The 21,834-nt window shown below is 38.6% G+C and overlaps 1 protein-coding gene across 2 annotated transcripts; it reads left to right on the forward strand.

Moving 5' to 3' along the window:
- The first annotated feature begins 1,742 nt into the window (after window positions 1-1,742).
- On the forward strand, window positions 1,743-20,652 carry myo5c (myosin VC). Of its 2 annotated transcripts, XM_041796693.1 has the most exons (40): window positions 1,743-1,867; window positions 2,214-2,324; window positions 4,089-4,260; window positions 4,346-4,490; window positions 4,572-4,728; window positions 5,457-5,600; window positions 5,679-5,760; window positions 5,854-5,961; window positions 6,042-6,148; window positions 6,233-6,498; window positions 6,590-6,671; window positions 6,771-6,911; window positions 8,441-8,563; window positions 8,658-8,741; window positions 8,865-8,996; window positions 9,138-9,235; window positions 9,358-9,444; window positions 9,522-9,633; window positions 10,075-10,286; window positions 10,392-10,557; window positions 12,253-12,399; window positions 12,475-12,639; window positions 12,721-12,814; window positions 12,901-12,964; window positions 13,048-13,322; window positions 13,399-13,462; window positions 14,681-14,761; window positions 14,868-15,048; window positions 15,565-15,658; window positions 15,742-15,805; window positions 15,894-16,062; window positions 16,143-16,227; window positions 16,305-16,403; window positions 16,510-16,664; window positions 18,137-18,226; window positions 19,058-19,208; window positions 19,297-19,582; window positions 19,662-19,836; window positions 20,173-20,253; window positions 20,370-20,652. In XM_041796693.1, exons 1-40 carry the CDS (start codon window positions 1,835-1,837, stop codon window positions 20,520-20,522), a joined length of 5,235 nt encoding a protein of 1,744 aa, XP_041652627.1. In that variant the 5' UTR covers window positions 1,743-1,834; the 3' UTR covers window positions 20,523-20,652. The 2 variants fall into 2 exon arrangements, with proteins under 2 accessions (XP_041652627.1, XP_041652628.1); XM_041796694.1 differs by lacking the exons at window positions 1,743-1,867; window positions 2,214-2,324; window positions 4,089-4,260; ... (1 more) ...; window positions 4,572-4,728; window positions 5,679-5,760 and having other exon boundaries at window positions 5,497-5,600.
- The last annotated feature ends 1,182 nt before the right edge of the window (window positions 20,653-21,834 follow it).

The raw sequence follows: 21,834 nt of genomic DNA on the forward strand, positions 1-21,834 counted from the left end.
CCAAAAACTTACAGATCCTTTAAGCAGACCAATAGAAAATAAAGGCTATAAATAGAACTGTAACTAACTTATGTATGCCACCTAATATGTCACATGGCGTTGGATTTGCAAATAATATGAAAATATCTAAAAACTGTGAATGATTAATCTGTGGACTCAAAGCTCAAGTTGTAAATTTAAGTGATGCGCTTCCTTGTTGAAACCGAGATGGTAGAATTAATTTGAAAATGATTTAAATTTGATTTTACTTGGATGCGGCTGGAATGCGGTCACATATGGAGAGCTCTCTGGAATCTGTATCCGGTTTCTTTTGTTGTCACAATCCTTAATCAAACGAGCACACCCTTCATGCTTCATAAACCCGCTGTCACAAGACGGGGAGGGCGGAGTCAGACAAGTCAAAGTCCGCAGCAGGTGTATAACAAGTCATCCAAGAAGCCACGAGACAAACCTGGAGTGTGAGTGATGGGTTTTCAAAATAAAAGCGCCAGGGCGTTTTTTTTTCTTTCAAGCGTCGGCTCAAAGGCGTCCAGACCAATGTCTAGTGGTCCTAGGTCATAGAAAATGGACCTACTGTGGAAGTGAGGAAAGAGCAGAAAAAAGGAAATAATTTTGATTGGATTAAAGAGTCGCAATGCATTTGTTTATTCAGAATAAAAGAGGCTGTAGTCAAATGTTTACATGAATATGTGAATGTTCAACTCTTTCAAATATTCTCTGAGGACATCTATTGTGGCCCCTACATTGAAGATAAGTGAAGTATTACCAACCTCCCGCCCCCCAAACTTTTGGAGTCTTCAATCCAGAAAGCCACAAGTAAGAATGAAAATACGCTGTCAAGCATGCAATATGCATTATGACTTTTTAACATTGTTTTACATTTTTGGGGGCGAGAGTTCCCTTATTTTGAGGATTTATTTTGCTTTGTTTTCAAATACATTGTCACAAAGTTCATTTGAGTCACTGCCATTTATTTTGTTTTTATCAGGCCTCTGTCACCCACATTCTCCAGTATTTATCACTATAAATTTGCCTTATGGCCCAGCAAACTCTTCCCAAGCAGCATTAATGTCTCCAAAGACACTTATTTCTTCTTAAAATCAGGAAGCAATTGGCATAGTAGAAGTTAATCCCACATCAGTTAAACCATGGCACCAGTAATGACATTATTCAAAACTTTTGGCTGTGTTTTGTTACATCTGAGACTTAAAATAATAACATATAAACAAGTGTTTAAGCATTATTCAAAACGTGAATTAAGTATGTATTTCTTATTGTTTTATTAATTTAGTTACCTCTTGCAGCCCACCAGTGGGAAGCACTGCTGTCATGCATTGAGGACTTTATCCTGTGTAGATGGGCACCTTCTCTACCCACCGAGCTAAACCAGCGCCCAAAGTACAGCGTTTTTCACGCAGTCTTTCCCCTGACATTTCCATGCCAGCCCCTGGTATTTCCCCTCCCCCACCTCTCTATTTAGACAGGAAAACGTCCTGCTGTGAGGGACAAGTGTAAACAAGCCTGGCTGAGACCGATAAAACCTGGGTAGATTACCCATAAATGATGTTTCAGGCTTGTGCATAAAAGGCTATACATGAAAATAACAGAGGCACACACGAATATTTTAGATAAATACTTGGTAAGCCTCGACAAATATTACAACCCAGAAAGTTTTATTTCGAAATTCAAACCGGAAATGGTGTTTCCCCACGTCTAACTTTACCCTGCCAAAGTTTTGAGGGGCAGGGAGGAAATTCGTTGGAAACCGGGACAGTCCAGTGATACACCAGGTGATAATTAAATATACTGACTGGAGACGTACCAACAGCAATGAATGAAGATGGCTTTGTTTGAACTGTACACCCAGGTAAGAGAAAAACGCGCAGCTTTTCACTGATATCCGGATAGTTTAATTTGAATGTAGTTTTACAGAGACATATGGAAACTTAGTCAGGACTCGGGCTAGCTAGAGATGTAGAGGGGGCTGCACTAGCCCCAATATATCCCTACTAAACTTTTTAATTCATTCGTAGAAGAGACAAACATACACAAACTATTAAGAAAACTCGATTTAAAGTTATTCTAGTTTTTTGAGTTAATGTCACGAGTTAAAAGATATATATTCATCCGCTATATTTAACTGCAGTACAGTAGGCACTACAGTAAGTTTGAATAACTTTTCATCATGTCACTATTACGATTTTGTCCTTTAGTACAACAGAGTGTGGATCCCAGATGCAGAGCAAGTTTGGAGATCAGCTGAGATCAGGACAGACTTTCACGTTGGGGATAATGTGCTTGAACTGGTTCTTGAAGATGGCACAGTAAGTAAAAAGTGACTAATAAAACCAGCAGAGGATTTATGATGGTGGGAAGAAGCACCTGACCTTTTATATTTCTTTAAAGCAGTGGTTCTCAACTGATGGAACATCAGGACTTACCACCACCTCCTTTTGGGAAACTTTTACACAAACATTTTCAACTGCTTACATTTATTATTATCTTTAATGAAAATGTTGATGTTTGGACCTTAGATCAAGGTTCTGATGTATCCCTGAATTCTTAAAAAGTCTTAAATCAGATTTATGAAATTTAAGGCCATTAAAAGTTTTTTTAAAGTCTTGTTTTTACCAGTGAGAGGTCTTAAATTTTTGCCAGCACTTTGACTAAGACATGCCTTTATCCAGTCTTCACTGTCCATCAAAATTTATTCGATTTAAATGTTGTTTTTGTGTTGTTTCAAATCATCATAGAAATTCTGCTAAATAGTATCATCATGATAAAAAATCACTATGCTGTACATTGAATGAATATATGCACTTAATGTGCAAAAGACAGCAAATTTTGGCATTTATGACCCAAATATTTTCTGTCCTGTACCATTTGACGTTTCATAAACAGTATATTTAATCTGCTAATTCTGCCTGTGTCCAGTGTACTGAAAAAAATCTTGCATGCCTTTCAATTTTGACCATTTCCTGCAATAAGTGGTGTGACTGTTTGCCCAGGTCAGGTCTTAAAAAGTTTTGATTTTGATGTTTTAAAGTGTGTAGGAACCCTTTTAGATGGAAAAAAAAAACATACAACAAAGAGACAGGAGCAAACATTAATGCTTTAAAAGTGCATTGTTACAGAAAGGCATTAATTCATATTATTTTACCCATTTTTCCAATATAGAAAGCATGGCAATTTTGTCCATTTCACATGAATTACCTTGATGTCTTGAGAAAAACCAGCTGTGACATCCTGAGAGAAGAAGATAGAAAAGAAGAAATCTTGAAAAAATTACCAGACTTTACAAATTATCCCAGGAAAACTAAGTATTATAAGGTGTTTGGATGTATGTCGGCTAAGGGCTTCCATATGCAATGGACTTTTTGCCACTTTTTTCTAAAAGGCACTCATTCACAGCCCACCTGAAACAGCTCTGCCACTCACTTTTGGGTCCTGACCCACCAGTTGAGAACAACTGCTTTACAGGTTTGTCACAATTGATGGTTGGGATTTTCTCAATTTGATTGGATTCTAGGAAAATTAAACAGTTCAGGTCTGAAATCACATTGACACTTTGGCACCCAATTTTTGCTAAATTTTTTTGTTTTAATACCTAAAAGGTTCAGGTAAACCTTCTCACACTGTCTTAATTGCTCAAATAGATTGGCAACATTGCGGACTACCCTTAGGTTGCCACTGCTTTTGGTTTAAAATATAACTGAAGATGCAAAGTTTTTATTTGAACTTTTGTACTTTTTTTTTTTTTTTTTTTTTTAAGGATTTATTTTTGGCCTTTTTGCCTTTATTTGATAGGACAGTGGATAGAGTTGGAAACAGGGGAGAGAGCGGGGAGAGACATGCAGGAAATAGTGCCACGGGCCGGATTCGAACCTGGGTCGCCTGCGTATATGGCATGCGCCTTAACCACTCGACTAACGGCGCGCCGAACTTTTGTACTTTTTGATCCTATTAATCATTATAAGTAATATTGTACTGGGGTTTTTTTGTATTGGAAGGTATTTATATTATGACATGAAAACTGTAAATCTATTGAAATTTTTGACAACCTTAAACCTGCGTGTGTCACTGTGCAGGAGTACAACCACCCTGTGGACCCATCTAAACCTCAGCTCCCTCCTCTCCGTAACCCAGACATTTTGGTTGGGGAGAATGACCTCACAGCTCTCAGCTACCTGCATGAACCTGCAGTCCTGCACAATCTTAAAGTGCGATTTGTGGAGTCCAGAATCATCTATACCTACTGTGGTACTGAAACAAATCTCTGATCATCTATCTGTTTTGAAGCATTGAGGTATTTGCAACTTCTTGGCTCATCTTATGCTATTTTTAGGAATCATCCTAGTGGCTGTAAATCCATACAAACAGATTCATATCTATGGAGATGCAATCATTCATGCCTACTCAGGCCAGAACATGGGGGACATGGACCCTCATATATTTGCAGTGGCAGAGGAGGCTTACAAACAGATGGCCAGGTAGATAAAAGCTGAAATCATCAACATAAATCAGAATATGTAAAGATGTTATAACTCTACACACCCTGTTTTATCTCTCAGAAACCACAAGAACCAGTCGATCATTGTCAGTGGGGAGTCTGGAGCCGGAAAAACAGTGTCCGCTCGATACGCTATGAGGTACTTTGCTGTTGTAAGCAAATCTGGGAGTAAAACTCGAGTTGAAGACAAAGTCCTGGCGTCCAATCCCATAACAGAGGTATGATTCTACTGGACCAAGAGCCCTGTTGAGGAGTAAATTTCTTTCTTTAAACTATAGAAATGCTTGATGTGTCAGTGCTAGGAGGCTTAAGATTTTATACACCAGTTATATTAAGATACCTAGTATCGTTTGTTATAACTCTAAGAATGAAGCTTAGCTTTAGTTCATGCAGGACACGGTCGTGATTCGCCCAGCTGACAGTCAGTTGATCCCAATTATTGCCTCCCAGCTCCCACAGCCAATTACAGCTCTTTCAATGTAGCAATGCATTTAGATATGACATACTTCTTGCTAATCCCTGCTTGCATTAATGCTGATGCACCACACTACTGCTGGCAAAGCTTAGCCTCCACCCCAGCCTCCTCCTTTATAGCATAAAGCTTGCTGCACCCTCATTCACATTTATGCTACTATGAAGTAATTGCTTTTAAACTAATTTCATTGAATCCAGTACGCATTGTTATAAACAAAACTATGCATATAGTTCGACAAATTTAAATTCAATTTAATAGATTTAAAGATGTGGCACTTACCATAGAAAACTAAAGATGTAATGGTTGATACAATATGCCTGGTACACATATCTATTAGTTTTGTGAAACCATCCAGTAGTGTCACACTGTTGCATCATCCTCCATTTCCATCCTTTCTTTTCATAAACATCATGTTTAGCCCCTGGAGACTTCTACCCTTCTACCTGCTGACCTTATGTGGTTTTCTCTTAGGCAATTGGGAATGCAAAGACCACCAGAAATGACAACAGCAGCCGTTTTGGGAAATACACAGAGATCAGCTTTGACAGGAAGTTCCGAATCATTGGAGCAAACATGAGGACGTACCTCTTAGAGAAATCCAGAGTTGTGTTTCAGGTAGTGTACGAAAAGATGATGCCCTTGTGTTATTTTATAATCTTTGCTTCATAATATTAACACTCTTATTTAAATCAGGCAGACAATGAGAGAAACTATCACATATTCTACCAGATGTGCTCCTGTGCGCAGCTGCCAGAGTTTAAGAGTCTGAGTCTGTGTGAGTGTTTCATTGTAGTTGTTGGTTTGATTGATTTTAAACACCCATACATTTCATGTCTGATAACAAAATATGTAATACTTTTATGTGTAGTGAGTGCAGATAAGTTCGTGTACACCTGTATGGGTGGTGACATCACTATTGAAGGTATTGATGACAAGAAAGAAATGGAGGAGACTCGGCGGACCTTCTCACTTCTGGGTAAAAACTACTTCAGCTGTCAGATTATTACTTGAAAGGTTTGAGCTCTGAAATCAGCATCCTCTCTTTGTTTTTCTTAGGGCTGAAGGAGGACTTTCAATCAGCTGTTTTCAAAGTTTTGGCAGCCATTCTGCACCTGGGAAATGTGGAAATCAAGAGCTCCGGTGGCGACAAATCATCTGTTCCAGTGAGTCTCAACTCTCTAAACCCTGAATTAATTTGAGGATTAGAACTTTAAACTTTATTCTGGTTCATTTTGTGTGTCTTTCAGCTCAACGATCCACACCTGGCAGTGTTTTGTGAGCTGCTGGGTGTTAGCACAGAGGGGTTGGTGCGATGGCTGTGCCATCGGAGGATCGTGCTGGTGGCTGAGACGGTGGTGAAGCCGTTACCCATAGAGAAGGCAGTGAATGCCAGAGATGCTCTCGCCAAGCAGATCTATGCCCATCTGTTCGACTGTATTATCACAAGAATAAACACTGCACTACAGGTTCCAGGAAAGCAGCATGCTTTCATCGGTGTTCTGGACATCTATGGGTAACATGGATGTCACACTTCTCTTTCTCAGCTGCTTGAAAATGTATGTCTGTAACTGCCAGTTCTAATGAGATATTTATTTTTTCCTCAGCTTTGAAACATTTGACATCAACAGTTTTGAACAGTTCTGTATAAACTATGCAAATGAAAAGCTTCAGCAGCAGTTCAATTTGGTAGGTACCCCTATCATGACAGATCATTTCAACTCACTAAATGCACCTCTTTCTTAGCACAGAGGGTTATTTTGCTTTTAATGTCCCACTTTCAATCAGCATGTGTTCAAACTGGAGCAAGAGGAGTACATGAGGGAGGACATCCCATGGACGCTGATAGATTTCTATGACAACCAACCCGTCATTGATCTGATTGAAGCAAAGATGGGGATCCTGGACTTGCTTGATGAAGAATGCTTGGTAACCGAAAGAACATTAATTTTGTATCTTTAAGTTTTCTTCTTAAGGGATAATGTAAAGTGACCAGGTTGATATGGTTGAATGGAAACTTGGCAGGGTGAGTCGGAGAGTTCGCCCACTTTACATTTCCCCTCTTTCAGGATATCTGTCATTTGAAAAAAAAAAAAAAAAGCCTGATTTGGATTTTTTATTTTTACTTGGAAGTAATTTATTCCTTCCTCTAATAAATAGTCCGTGACAGTCTAGTTGTGTCCATAGCAACAGTTGAATCTGTAACCTTCATAAGCTAACTGGCTTCATGACTCATATTAATCTGGACATTTAGCAGCACTTTAAATAATTTTACAAGCACACTAATAACTGATTATTATACAGAATATACGGTGCCTGCAAAAATATTCATCCCCTTGGATGTTTTACCCCTTTATTGATTTTATGTATCAATCATGGTTGATATAATTTGGCTTTTTTTGACAAAAAATGAAACATTAAAAAGACAAAAATACTCTTTAATGTCAAAGTGAAAACTGATATCTACAAATTAATGTCAGTTAAACAAAAATATGTGAATGTGTGTCAAGTACTTGTAGTATGAAGACACATGTGTCTGGATGGTCCAGTCACTGGTTAATTAGTATTCCTGGCTACCATTACACCATGAAGACAAAAGAACTAACAAGCAATCCAGAGAAAAGGTTACTGAAAGTATAAGTCAGGATTGATACAATTCCAAAGCACCGAACATTCCCCAAAGTTCAGTTATATCCATCATCAAGATATGAAAGGAATATATCACGTGTAAATCTGCCTAGATCAGGTCATCATCACAAACTGAGTGACCGTGCAAGAAGCAGCCTTGGAAATATAGAAAAGATGAAAAACGTAAAGTGTCTATAAAAATGGCTGAGGTGGGGTATACAAGAAGCACAGAACAGATTTGGTTGCTGGAAATCTGTGTCCGACACTAAAGGGCTGATGCTTCTGTTGTCAGCAGGTCAGATAATGACTCAGGACTGACCTGCTGCATTAGTGTGCCAGAAGGTGGAGAAGCTGCATGGGAGAAAACATGCAGGAGCATTTTTGCTGTTAGGCTCTGTACTTCTGTGATAAATTCATTTCATTCAAATTGACTGAATAATGTAAGCAAGGTTTTCTTCCAATAAAGTATTACTGAAGTGCATGTAAACACACTGAATCAGGTTTTTGACATTACATGATCATTCAGTTATTGGATTAAAGTGATCATGCAAACAGTTATTGCCGATCTGTTAAAACAACAAAGTCTTGTGTTACTAAACACCACCACAACCTAAATCACATTCTGCTATGTTCATGTCATGCTCTATCCTCAGTTGGGTAGATTTTTCTGGAATAATTTTGCATGTTTCCACCTCTACTTTCTCTTTTGCCCACATTAAACTGACCAGTCAGAGTAAATTATTAAACACGTCTGTGTAATAATGCTCCTTAACTCAGCCTTTGATTGCATTACTTTAATACATCTTTTACAATGTCTGTTTTCTTTACAGTTTCCTAAAGGCACTGATCAAAGCTGGCTGCAGAAGCTGTTCAACTACCTAGAAGCTAATCCTCTGTTTGAGAAGCCCAGATTATCAAACGAGGCCTTCGTGATTCAGCACTTTGCAGACAAGGTGCTGTCTGGCTGTAGAAACCCATTACTTAAACTAATACCAGCTTTTAATGCTGATACACGCTGTTTTAAATAATATTTTTCCCCATTAATAGGTGGAATATCAGTGCAAAGGTTTCCTTGAAAAGAACAGAGACACTCTGTATGAAGAACTGGTGGATATTATGAGAGCCAGTAAGGTAATCAAAGGCCACATTTTAAATTTCATAACAATCAAAGCTGATAATGAGTGTCCTTTATAAAAACTTATCCATACTTGATCTTTTTTCTACTCATTTTTCCTGTTTTCCATCTCTTATCAGTTTCCCTTTCTGGCTAACTTTTTCCAAGAGGAGGAGCTTCATGCTGCGAACAGCAAAGGTATCAAAGTGAGGCCTGCCAGGCCCGGAGTGAAGGCAGCCAATAAACAGCTCCGGGCCTCTGTGGGAGATAAGGTGGAAATGTTTACTTGCTGTTACTGATCACTAGGGACTGAAGCCATTCGCTGTATTTTCCATAATAGTCAGTTTTTACCAGTGTGCAAAGAATTTAATAATATCGTTGCATTTCCTCCTTCATCATAATGTTGGCTTTAGTTCTGCAGCTCTCTCTCTTTACTGATGGAAACACTGAACGCAACCACCCCTCACTATGTGCGCTGCATTAAGCCCAATGATGAAAAGCTTGCATTTGAGTGAGTAATTATGTCAAAAGTGTGTTTGACATTAGCTACTATGTGGTCAATGAAATATTTATGTTTTTGTCTTCTGAACAAGAGACTTTTTCAATTTTACTTATTTATTTATTTTTTTGAAGATACGACTCGAGGAGAGTGGTGCAGCAGCTGCGAGCCTGTGGAGTCCTTGAAACTATTCGTATCAGTGCACAAAGCTATCCATCCAGGTTATTCTCTCAAAGACGATGTACTTCTGCCATTACTGTACGCTTATTGTTTAATGCTGACACGGCTTTGTTAACAGGTGGACATACAACGAGTTTTACAGCCGATACAGTATCCTGATGTTGCCTCAGGAGGCCGACCTCAGTGACAAGAAGCAGACCTGCAAGACTGTCCTGCAGAGGCTTATTCAGGTTAGCCAGCTTTAAATACATAATTATTATGTGTTATTATGTACTAGGTTAGGTCACTATTTGTACCTTTAAGCAGTTCTGTTTTGCTGTGAATGAGTTTCTAACCTGTGAACCAGTTTCTAAACAAACAAACAGCACAGGACAAGACGTAATAGAGTGACAACAGTACTCAAGAGTAAAAGGATAATCCTTTGTGAAATAAGATAAAAATTAGCCATCAAAAACATGGTGACTAAAAACTAGGAATGAATATACACCATTTGTTTATAAAAAATAGATAAAGGAAAACAAGATAAAAAAGATCCAGAAATAGTCAAAGACAATGCAAAATTTTGTTCCTATGACACTAGTGTTGTGTTGTTAGGACTTGTTATGTGCTGTTATGCTATGACCTCTTTTTACATGTTTGCGTTCTCTTCATTCCCAATATTTGACCTCTAGGACCCAAACCAGTACAAGTTTGGCCGTACAAAGATCTTCTTCCGAGCTGGTCAGGTAGCATATCTGGAAAAACTACGTCTGGACCGCCTGAGAGGTGCATGTGTGACCATCCAGAAACACGTCCGCGGTTGGAGCCAGAGAAGGAAGTACCTGCGCATGAGAGAGGCGGCTATTATCCTCCAACAGTACATCCGAGGACAGAGGTCAATCCGGTGAGAGTTACACCTCTGTTCTCCTGTATTCTTGTATATATTTCTATACCATACATGGATGAAAATATTCAGTTGTGTATATGAACATGTATGTTTTTATTTCAGCAAAACAGTGAGTGCTACAACACTTAAGCAGGGCTGGGCTGCACTGGTGATCCAGAGACACTGGAGAGGTTACCGCATGAGGCAGATCTACATGGTGGTCCGCGTGGCATCCATTACCATCCAGGCTTTCACACGAGGATGGATGGCCCGCAGACAGTACAAGAAGGTCTGTCACAGATTTCATTCATTCGTGATTTCTAGTTAAATTAAAACTCCTGTTAGGAACTTTAACTTTATTTTACTTTTAGCACCTCTGTGACCAATATTTTATGTATTTTAAAAGCCAAGCTAGGGATGGGCATTGCAAATTAGCTCAAGCTACAAATGCTGTAGTGTGTGGCAACGGTTTACTTGCTTCATTCTTATCCCTATACAGATAAACATTAAATGAAATAAATGAAATAACATTTCATCCATCTGTGTAATATATATTCAACTTACAATGAATCTCAGAGGACTAACCAGCACCATTCGTAATTAGAGCTGCACCAATACCACTTTTTCAGACCAAGTACATTTACAAGTACTTATATTCAGGTACTTACCAACAGGCCTGCCCACAGGATTTGATAGCCCCCCTGAAAAAAATCACTAAATGGGCCTGTCCCAGCTGTGATTTATTGATAATATCAATATATGTATTGAATTAGTAGCACTGGTGCTGGCGTACTTTCTAGCAGCTACCTCATTTTGAAGTAAAAAGAAAAGATCAAACTTTTGTTGGGTTCTAATTGTACCAAATATTTAAATGTGCTGATTTTTAACCCTTTGTCACAACAGTTTCCTGCCCAGTTCTGCCTCTTTCTGGCTTTGTTTCTGGCTTTGTTTTGCATTTTTGACACACTTCTCCTTGTTTGCCTCTTATAACCCAACACCTTTTTGCCTCTCTTAACCAATTTTTTGCCGCTTTCAACTAGCTTTTGACACTTTTTTGCCAATACTCATCACTTTTAACTTTTTTTCACCACTTTTTCTGCCAATTTCTGATACTTTTTTTTGCAGTGATTTTATCATTTCCCTAAAAGTTGTCTCAGTTTCTTCTGCTTTGTTTCCTGACATCCTGAAGTCTGTGCACATGGCTTTTCTGCTCTCATTTGATTGCCCATCATGCTATGCTATTTCTCTCCGCTCACAGTATCTTTGGGTAGAAATTCAAATGTATATTATATGTTTTTTCTTTAAAACTTTGGTATTTCTGATACAATCAAATTTAAAAATAACAGATATTGTGTCATCAAAAGCATGTGGTTTCTAAAATGTCATAAATGGAATCATAGCAGCTCTCCACCCCCCACATACCACACCCTCTCTGGGATGCTGTGACTTCAGGCATAATAACAGACTAGAGTACAACCGAAAGAGAATCAGCAGACCCAAAAAGCCTTTCGTTGGCCTAAAAAGACTGACACATAACAGCCAAACCAAATCTGACATTCTTCCTCTTTGAACTAGTTTTGTTTTCAGATATTCAGTATTTGTCTGCTGCTCTCCATCTCTCAGACACTTGCTAGTAAAACAAGACAAGAGGGGCAGAGCTGAAGGATGATGAATGTGGGTCTAAAGAGGACATTTATTTTGGCCTGAAAATCTGCTCTGAAAGTTGCAAAATAAGACTTTAAAAGTGGCAAAATTTCCAAGGTATTTCTTTCGGAGTGTGCTTTTCATTGCCCTATCTGATTCATGGGGATGACAGACAATATGATAACTAAATAGGAATAAACAGTCTGGTTCTTTATGATCATCAGGCATCCGTATTAATTTTTTATTTATTACAACAAGCTGAAAGTTCCTTAAAGAGGCTTTAGGTTGGATATTTTGCCACATGTTGAAGCTATCCTGCCATCTCTGTCATATTTGCCAGATGATGAAAGAGCAGAAAGCCCTTGTTCTGCAGAAGTACGCCCGAGCATGGCTGGCACGTCGGCGTTTTCAAACCATGCGTCGCCTGGTGATTAATGTGCAGCTCTCCTACAGGGTGCAGCAGCTCAGAAAGAAAATAGAAGAGCAGGTGAGGACACTTCCTGAGTTAATTCAGCTGTGGCTTTTAAGTAGAGAATATAACCAAGTCCCTGTGTCATCACAGAGCAAGGAGAACCGTGGATTGGTGGAGAGACTGACAACCTTGGCCACCTTGAACTCACAAAACATGGACAAGCTTCAGGGTCTGGAGATACAGTTGGAAAAATCCATTCACCTGAAGACATCTGTGGAGGCAAGGGAGAAGAAATCGAAAGAAGAAGCTAGTCTGGTAAAAGTGATTCTTAAAATTCACTGCTTGTCTTTGTTTGATTGTGAGTCTGACTTTTAGAAATCTAAATTCCTGCTGTAGACGATCAAACAGCTTCAGAAGGACTTGGATGCACAGAAAGTCGAAAAGCAAAACTTAGAGAAAAAGTTTGAAGCTGCCACCACTGAGGCCAAAGGTAACTTCAGTCAAGATTCTTGCTGTATTTTGACACTTTTACTGTAATTTTTCCCACATTGGTGACTAGTTTTTACACTCTTACAGAGAACTTCGATCAAATCAAGAGCAGTCTTCTGGAGGAGAAGGAATATGAAACAAGGCTTAGAAAGTAAGTCATAAAAACATGCTATCTAATTTCATTATTTAAATGAAGAAAATCCAGAGCTTGATTGATGAGATTCTTCTTGACAGGATTGCAGAGAACAACATAGAGATCCAGAAGGAGGACCATGACAAAGAGATAGAAATTCTGAAAGAGGAGATAAAGAGACTTAAAGAGGAGCGAGTTGGTCTGCAGAGGGAGATCGAGGAGGCAGGGCAGGTGAACGGAGACCTGCAGGAACAGGTCATCCAGCTCACTAAACACGTCAAAGCCATCCCTGAGCTCCGGCGAGACCTCAATAACCTGCAGAACCAGAGAAATACCATGGACCGAAAGATGAAGCAGCAGTCAGAACAAGCAAGAGGTACTGCCTTCACGTGTGGAAATAATGCGTGGGAAATACAGTCTTTTGCTGATGATGCCTGAATATTTCTTTGCAGTGAAAATGAATGATATCACAAGACAGCTCCTCGGTGGTGTTGTTGAAGAGGAGGTTCTTTTGGGGTAATACATATATTCTTCAGCTTTTTCTCAAATTTTTAACTCTTAGACCCTATTTACATCTTGTATCAACATTCACTTTTGGTTTAGGACACCAAGCTCATTCCCCCGTCTCTTATAGAAACAACAGCCCTTACATCATTTCCATGGCTCTCAAGCTTACTGTGGTCTATTTACATCATACAGCCATGTGTGTCACTCATATTTAACTGAGTTGTCATTTAATCTAACCAGCCACTCACAACCACAAATAATGTATCACTGTTTCCTATCACTGTGACAAAACAAGGGGAAAAGCTGTTAAAGAGGCCTTTAAGCCTGTTAGTTTACAGCTCCAAGTGGGCTTTCATATGTTTTGCACTGAGGAGAGGCTTCTGTCTAGCTACTTTGCCTTTTAGCCCAGATCGGTGGAGGGCTGCAGTGATGGTTGTTCTTCTGGAACTTTGTCCCATCTCCACATGAGATCTCTGGAGCTCAGTCAGCGGGACCATCGGGTTCTTGGTCACCTTGGAGGGAAAGTTCAGTGCAGGAGAATTTTTTTATAGCCTTCCCCAGATCTGTGCCTTTCAACAATCCTGTCTCTTAGCTCTGCATGCAGGTCCTTTGACCTCATTGGTTGTGTTTTGCCCTGATATGCATTGTCAGCTGAGAGGCCTTCTATAGAGAGGTGTGCATCTTTCCAAATTATGTCATCATATTAGTTAAATTTACCACAGGTGGAATCCAGTCAAGGTTTAGAAACATCTGCATGCAAAGGGTCTGAATGCTTATGTCAATGTGACATTTCTGTTTTTTATTTTTAATAAATCTGCAAAGATTTATTGAATTCTGCTTCCACCTTGTCATGATGAGGTACTGAGTGTAGATTGAGAGGAACAAATAAATTGAAACGACTGTAGCATCAGGCTGCAACATAACAAAGCTGAAAGAAGTGAAGGGGGTCTGAATACTTTATGAATACACTGTAAGTAAACCATGCTTTTGCAGGTTACTACTGATTACCTCGTTGAAGATCAATGCCAGTATGATCTGCATCTACACAACCAGTTCAATCTGGATGTAGGCGTCCCAGACCACTTCCATATGTAGTCTGAACTATAAAATATCAACCACACCAAGCATTAAGGATTAACACTCATTTAGCGAATGCCCAAAATGGATGTTAATGCAAGGTATAAACAACCTGTAAGTGAGACATTGAGTCTCAGTTTTTCTTTGAAGGCTAAGTCCCGATGACTCGGAGAAGATCTGTGACGTTGACAATATGCTGGCAGCCTTTGATGGTCTACAGAAAGCTACCAGGTCTATTTTAACTGATGCTCTTAAACAATATTCTCATTTATACAGGCATTTTCCAGTTCTTTTAGTAATACAAGTATATTTAATTCTGTCTGTTGGGGTATTGCAGGATTCTTGAATCCCACCAGAAGGAACAGAAGGAAAAACACGAGACCCAAGTGGAAGGCTTAAAGCTGAAAGTGGATCACCTTCAAAATGAAAACAGCAAGTTACAAAATCTGTTTCAGGAGAAAAGCAATGTCAATGAAACGATTCGCCAAGAGGTTTCCAGACTCAGCAGTGAGAACTCAGTGAGCAACTGCTTTCTTTGTTTCATATTTCACTTTCTGAAGTGTAAAAATTCAAATCTTGACTAGTGTTTAAGTTTATTTCAAGTCAAAATGTCCCAATCCACTTAATGTAAGCCCCATTCACCAGACAAGTTAAGGCAAACATATCATTTTAAGAAGTAGGGAGCAAAAGGTAAGCCCACAATTCCCTGTAATGGACTAATAAATGCCAATGCGACAACCAAATTTTACCAGTTAAGTGTCTTAATATGACTTTTTTGATTTAAATAGACATTTCATTAAACAAGTAAAATTTTTCTGGTTCATTATCTTATATATTAAGTAATTACAAGCAATGCAGCTCTTATTTTTGGCTTTTCCTATCTCAAAATGAGATGTTTTCCTGGTCTGACTAATAAAAGTTATGTAAGCATATTGCGATATTTTTGATCAGAAATTTGGCAGTACACTTGCCAAGATCTGTTTTTGCCATACAGGATTGGCAGTTTATGGAAAGTAACACAATTTGATTCACAGGTCATACCAGAGCTGAAGCTGCAGGTTTCAGACCTCCAGAGACAAAAACAAGAACTGGAGGCTCACGTGGAGGAGCAGAGACAAGAACTAGCAGGTCCATAACTTATTCAAATTATTCAACCATGCACCTCTTATGAGGATTGGTATTTTGCTTACATTTTTATTCCATGTCAACAGAAAAAACAGAGGAGATCACAAACGTCCTCCAAAAGAAGATTGAAGATGAGAGCTCACAGCGCAGGTAAAATGACTCATATTGGAGTCTGGGTTTCCTGATTGAAGAAGTGATGATAATTCCTGAGCCCGTCTGATTTTTGCTGCTCTTTCAGGCACTTTGAAGAGAAAGCTGATGAGCTGGAAGAACGGAAGAGGGAGCTTCAAGAACGCGTGGAGGAGTTGGAGGAGGAGAGTGATCACTTGAAGAGACTGCAGATGATGGAAAGCGAGGCCAAGAGCAAGCTGAGACAGGAGATTTCACGGCTCACAGCGGAGAATATGGTGTTTGTCTGTGTTGATGGGTGAAAGATGTCTTTCTTTGTGTGCATTAAATAAAGTAACAAATTCTACTTTTCTTTTAGGACTTTGAGGAGATGCTCGACCACAAAGACAGGTTGATAAAGAAACTACAGACTCAAGTAAAGAGCCTTGAAGCATCGCAGAAAGGTAGCTACCAAAGATCTTTATGCATTTACAATAATTAAAGATCAGACCTTTTCACAGTTTTCATGTTTCTCACATAGCGAAGCAAACGTCTGCACCTGCCATCCCAAAAGATTTCCTTGGGATGTTGGAGTACAAACGAGAGGATGAAGACAGGCTCATTAAGAACATCATTTTGGGTATTCTTTCTCTCTATACCATCACCAAAACCTTTTTTTGTTTGAGGAAGCATCTGTATTTATTGATAATTTAATGAACCTTTCTTTCTTTACTGTCTTGTCCCAGATCTGAAGCCCAAAGGTGTGGCGATAAATATGATGCCCAGGCTGCCAGCTTACATCCTCTTCATGTGCATTCGACATGTAGATTACCTGAATGATGAAGCCAAACTCAAGTCTCTGATGAATGAAGTCATCGGGGGTGTCAAAAAAGTCATCTTGGTGAGGTTAAAGTTCAGTCACATTGTTTTTAATCTTAACATTTCTGAATTAAAAAAGAACACAACTCAAAGCTATGAGTAGAAAGGCTTCTTTACTGATTCACAGTATTTGGACAAAAGTATTTGGCCACAAGTTGAGCTTCAGTGAGGCTGGTATTTATTCAACTGAAGGAGGAATAATACAATCCAAGCTCAATCGTCAATTTATTGCAATACAAGCAGAGTGATTATAGAGGCTCAGAGCTTCACATCTAGAAGTTCACCCTTACCTAATCTGAGTAATTTGGTGATAAACATGCCCAATGGAGCTCCAAAACAGAAGATACATGAGGACAAATAATGCTTTAACCAAGGGCAACATACTAGTATGTGGCATTTGACCCACCAGATGTTTTTAACCTTACAAATATTATGAACAGTGTCTGACATTAGTGAGAAAATGCTGGACACATAACCAACAGTTTGGTCATTTTTTTTGTTTTTGTATTTTTTTTTTGTTTGCAACTTTTCATTTTATTGGGCAAAGTTAAAATGCACAGTATTTAAATTCTGCTGCCAGGGGGCTCTCTGTCAAAACAATAACAAAAGATGATCAATAGAGTTGCAATGCTCAGCTCGACCCATGTAGTTACTTATGTCTTGTTTTTGAATTTAGAAATCTGTTCAACAACAACAAAAAAACCTTCACTCCATAAGATGTTTTTTTCTAAACAGAGAAATACTGTTTTCTTTTCATGAATGAATTTCACATTATAAGGGTGAAAAGCTGTGAATATTGGTCTTCTTGGTTGATGCTGCAAGCTACTCACAAAGCATTCTGGGCCTGCCTGGAGTATGAAGCAGAAAGGCCGCTTTTAAAAGCTTTCCCCTCACTGTGTGAAATTCAGCCATAAAATGACAATGGGGGTTGGCTATTTAGTAACTGCACCTTATGGAGTAAAGTTTTTTTTTCTTCAATAGACTGGCCAATTAAAAATAACAAGAAAGTGGCAGAGCTTGGTGGATCTGAGCAGTGAGTATCTACTCGAGTCATACTGTAAAGGGGGTCAGGGAATGGGGGAGTGGAGTTGCACATTAATGAAGGAAGCTTGCCTAGACATTTATGAAAACCATTTTAGTGAAGGGAACAAAAGACTTGGAATATAATAACCACAACAAAAATGTCAGGTAAACAGATGAAGCAGAACAGACTGAATGTACTTAGCTTTCATTTTTTCAGTTTTCAGAACTACAACAAATCCTTCACATCCCCAGAATGGTCTCCATGTTATAGATTAGTAAAACACCACAGTTTTCCTCTGCTTTTGCTTTATGATGATCAGGTGCATCAGCTGTCAACATCCTGAAAATGATAAGCAGACAGCAGAGGTCAAATTTACATGTTGAATAAAAAGAGTAATTTCTAAAGTAAAGCAGTGAGAAGAATTTTGTTTCTAAAAGCAATTTTAAAATGTGACTAATATTCTGTTTCAGAGTTACCACAAAGACCTGGAATTGCTGTCATTCTGGCTCTCAAACACATATCAACTTCTCAACTGTCTGAAGCAGTACAGCGGGGAGGAGGTGAGAATTACCTCCATTTATACCGCTTTTAGTAAAGCTTTACATTTGATTTAGCTGGTATGGTGGCAATCTGACCTTGTCAGCTTACATAAAAACGAACTAAACAAACTAACTGCTAGGCACAGGGGGAGAGTGGATCGTATCCAGGATCTAAACAAATTGTCAATGATCAATCAAAATGCAGCCTTTTGTGTTTAAAAAATCATTTTGCTTTCAGAAAGTGATCAATTGTGTTCTCTTTGGTAATTCCTTTGGTTACTGGTTAAAAAAATCAACTCTCTCAGGGCTCATCCATCCTGTATAACTTGCTCATCTTTATGCGTGTCACTTTTTGCCAAGAACTACCAATTCTATCAAAAATAAAAGCATTAATAAATTTTCAAATATCATTGTAATTACACAGATGGTAGCAAACTTTGCCCTGTATTTGTCTTAGGAAATGAATAAGTTAAAATAAAGGACTGAATCCAAATATACCCAGCTAATTTTCACCATGATTTCAAGTAAATTTCAAGTTGTTTTTAGAAATCTCAACCTACATCTCATTAGTTTGAGATAAAAATGTGGATCTTTCTGCAATACTGGCTTTATTTTAGTTTTTTTCCTTTATATCTTGAGAAATTAACTCATTATGATGATGAAACTAGCATTTTTATATTTATTTTATGGCCTCAATAAATCCAAATTTAGCAAAAACAGCTGAAAATTTCTTGTTATCACAGGAAAAGGAGTCAAATAAAATGCACTGAATTATGCCAGCTCAGGCCGTCCATGATTTTGTTTTTTGATAAAGCTTGGATGGGATGTTTTCTTGTTTTCTGTTCACAAAAGGAATACATGAAGCAGAGCACTCCTCGTCAGAAAAAGAACTGCCTGCAGAATTTTGATTTGTCAGAGCACAGGCAGATCCTCAGTGACCTGGCCATCCACATCTACCATCAGCTTATATCAGTCATGGAAAAAAGCCTTAATCCTGCCATTGGTATTTCACACAGCTCATTATCATCACATGCAGTTGTCTGAATAAGCCTTCATGTAAAGGGCGCTTCTTAACATTTCTTTTTCTTCAGTACCGGGTATGTTGGAGCACGAGAGCCTGCAGGGGATTTCCAGCATGAAGCCGACGGGCTTCAGGAAGCGTTCAAACAGCTTCTATGAAGACTCAGATACCTACACCATCTCCTCCATCATCCAGCAGCTCAGCACCTTCCTTTTCATGATGAGCCAGCACGACATGGAGCAGGGCCTAGTCAGACAGATCGTCAAGCAGCTCTTCTTTCTGGTTGGTGCCACCACCCTGAACAACATGATGCTCCGCAAGGACATGTGTTCATGCAGGAAGGGGATGCAGATCAGGTCTGTGGTTGTTTATTTATGACAATTAAGTCATCTTTATGTAGCCAGTTATTAGCATAAAGCTTCTTTGTTGGTTTAGGTGTAATATCAGTTACTTGGAGGAGTGGCTGAAGGAGAAGGAACTGCAAAGTTCAAACGCAATAGACACTTTGAGGCCACTGTCTCAGGCCGCTTGGCTGCTGCAGGTCAATAAGTCCACTGATGACGACGCCAAAGAGATCGCTGACAAATGCACTGAACTTAACACTGTTCAGGTACTTGTTTCATTTCACATCATCTTTTTCAAACATCTCAAACATCTGGACATTCTGTGCTGTCCTTTTCAAGATTTTAAAACTCAAGAAGTCTTTAGAAAGATAGAGTATGAACACAAGGTTAATGGTAAGTTTGTCAGGGAGTAAAGGCAAGAAAGCACCATTTTTATAACATTGAGCTTGGCACAGTATTCAAATAAAAATTATTAAAATTAAAGATGCATTCAAGAGTAAAAACAAAACCAAAACTACTAGTAAATTAACCAAGTTAATAAAGTTTGTCTATATAAACTGCATCTAATAAAGAATAAACAAAAGTCCTATTCTTATTTGTAGATTGTCAAGATTTTAAACTCCTACACACCCATCGATGATTTTGAGAAGAGGGTATCATCTTCCTTTGTTCGTAAAGTTCAGGTGAGAGTTGTTGTTTGTCCTCACATTTTAATGAAATCAACCTGGACATGCCTTTGAACATTACTCTCCTTTTATTCTTGCTCTTCACTCACGTAATAACCTGTTCCTCTTTGCAGTCGTATCTACACCATCGTGAAAGCTCGTCACAACTGATGCTGGACTCTGACTATCGCTTCCAGGTCACATTTCCTTTCTGCCTGTCGTCACAGGCTTTGGAGCTACTGCAGGTCCCCAACAGCCTCCATCTAGAGTTCCTCACCAGGATCTGAACCAGCCTTTAAACATTTCACTACTCATGACTGAATCACAGCGAACACGCCTGTGGCTGTACTTCATTGTACATATAAATATGTAAACACTTTTAACACAGTACTAATATAATAAAAATTGTAGATTTTATATGTCCATATTTCATATTTCATATTTGTTTACATTTTCAAATTTTATATTTTTAAATGTTTCAGTTGTTTGAAAAGAGTTGCAACCATTACTCACTGAAGAATTAGTCTGTTTGATTTTAGAACCTGAAATTCTGTTGAGTTCTGGACCTGTTGGTTACACAGAATAGTCATGTTGGAAACCCAAAAATTACTTTACGATAAATTGCTTAAGAATAAATAATTTTGTAATTTTATTCAATTTCAAACTATCAGCAGCCCTAGTGTGTTTTGGCCCTGCTGAACAATGAGGTGTCCAGAACTACACTTTCCAAAAAGAAAAAAAATAAAAGCAAAAGCTCAAATCTAGGAAAGCATATTTGTCTACTTCCTTGTCAAAAATGATCTAACTATACTTATTTTCAGCAAAATTCACTTGACAAGTCTATATAAACCCTCTATGAATACAAAGAAAATATGGCTGCTTTTAGATAAGTAAAAATATTGTCCAGTCTGGGTTTTGCATAGCCAAGGTTATCTTGTGCTCCTTATTTGAAGAGATTTTAATCCTCGTTGCTATGGCCTCAGGTTCTAATCAGACTCTCGCCTTTTGCCACATGTTGCTCCAAACTCTCTACTCACAGTATCTCTTACCTCTCTTCTGCTTTCAAGTAAAAAGAGTGCTGTGTCCCCCTACCAAAAGACTCTCAAAAGAATTAAAAGACTTGTAGAGGATTTTTTTTTAAAGAAATAAGACAAATACACTTGCACACAGTTTTACTGTGTAAATGTCCTCAGCTTTAAAATCATGAAATAAAATAAACACTCTCCCATAAAACTTTGAAGCTTGTAACTCGTTCAGAGTAGGTGTCTTGGTGTTCTCACTGGTCTCTTCTTGTGCAGTCGCTCAGTTTGTGAGGATGGCCTGATCTATGCAGATTTAAACCCTATCCTTCCATTTTTTGATGGTGGATTTAACTGAATTCCAGGGAATTTTAAGTGCCTTGGAATTTTTTTGTATACATCCCCTGACTTACAATTTTCAATAACCTTTTCTCTGAGTTGCTTGGAGTGTTCTTTTGTCTTCATGGTTTAATGGTAGCCAGGAATACTGATTAATCACTGACTGGACCATCGAGACACAGGTGTCACTTGAGACATTCACTGCACTCAGGTGATACTACTAGCACCAACTGGCTGAATC

Source organism: Cheilinus undulatus, linkage group 9 (genome assembly GCF_018320785.1).
Source record: "Cheilinus undulatus linkage group 9, ASM1832078v1, whole genome shotgun sequence".
NCBI classification, from domain to species: Eukaryota; Metazoa; Chordata; class Actinopteri; order Labriformes; family Labridae; genus Cheilinus; species Cheilinus undulatus.

Bases quoted from the DNA above. Each gene is read 5' to 3' on its own strand.
- myo5c (XM_041796693.1), top strand. From the start codon at position 1,835: ATGAAGATGGCTTTGTTTGAACTGTACACCCAG. The intron at 16,063-16,142 runs GTGTTTGTCTGT...CTTTTCTTTTAG, and splicing joins GGCTCACAGCGGAGAATATG to GACTTTGAGGAGATGCTCGA. The intron at 20,254-20,369 runs GTGAGAGTTGTT...TCCTCTTTGCAG, and splicing joins CCTTTGTTCGTAAAGTTCAG to TCGTATCTACACCATCGTGA.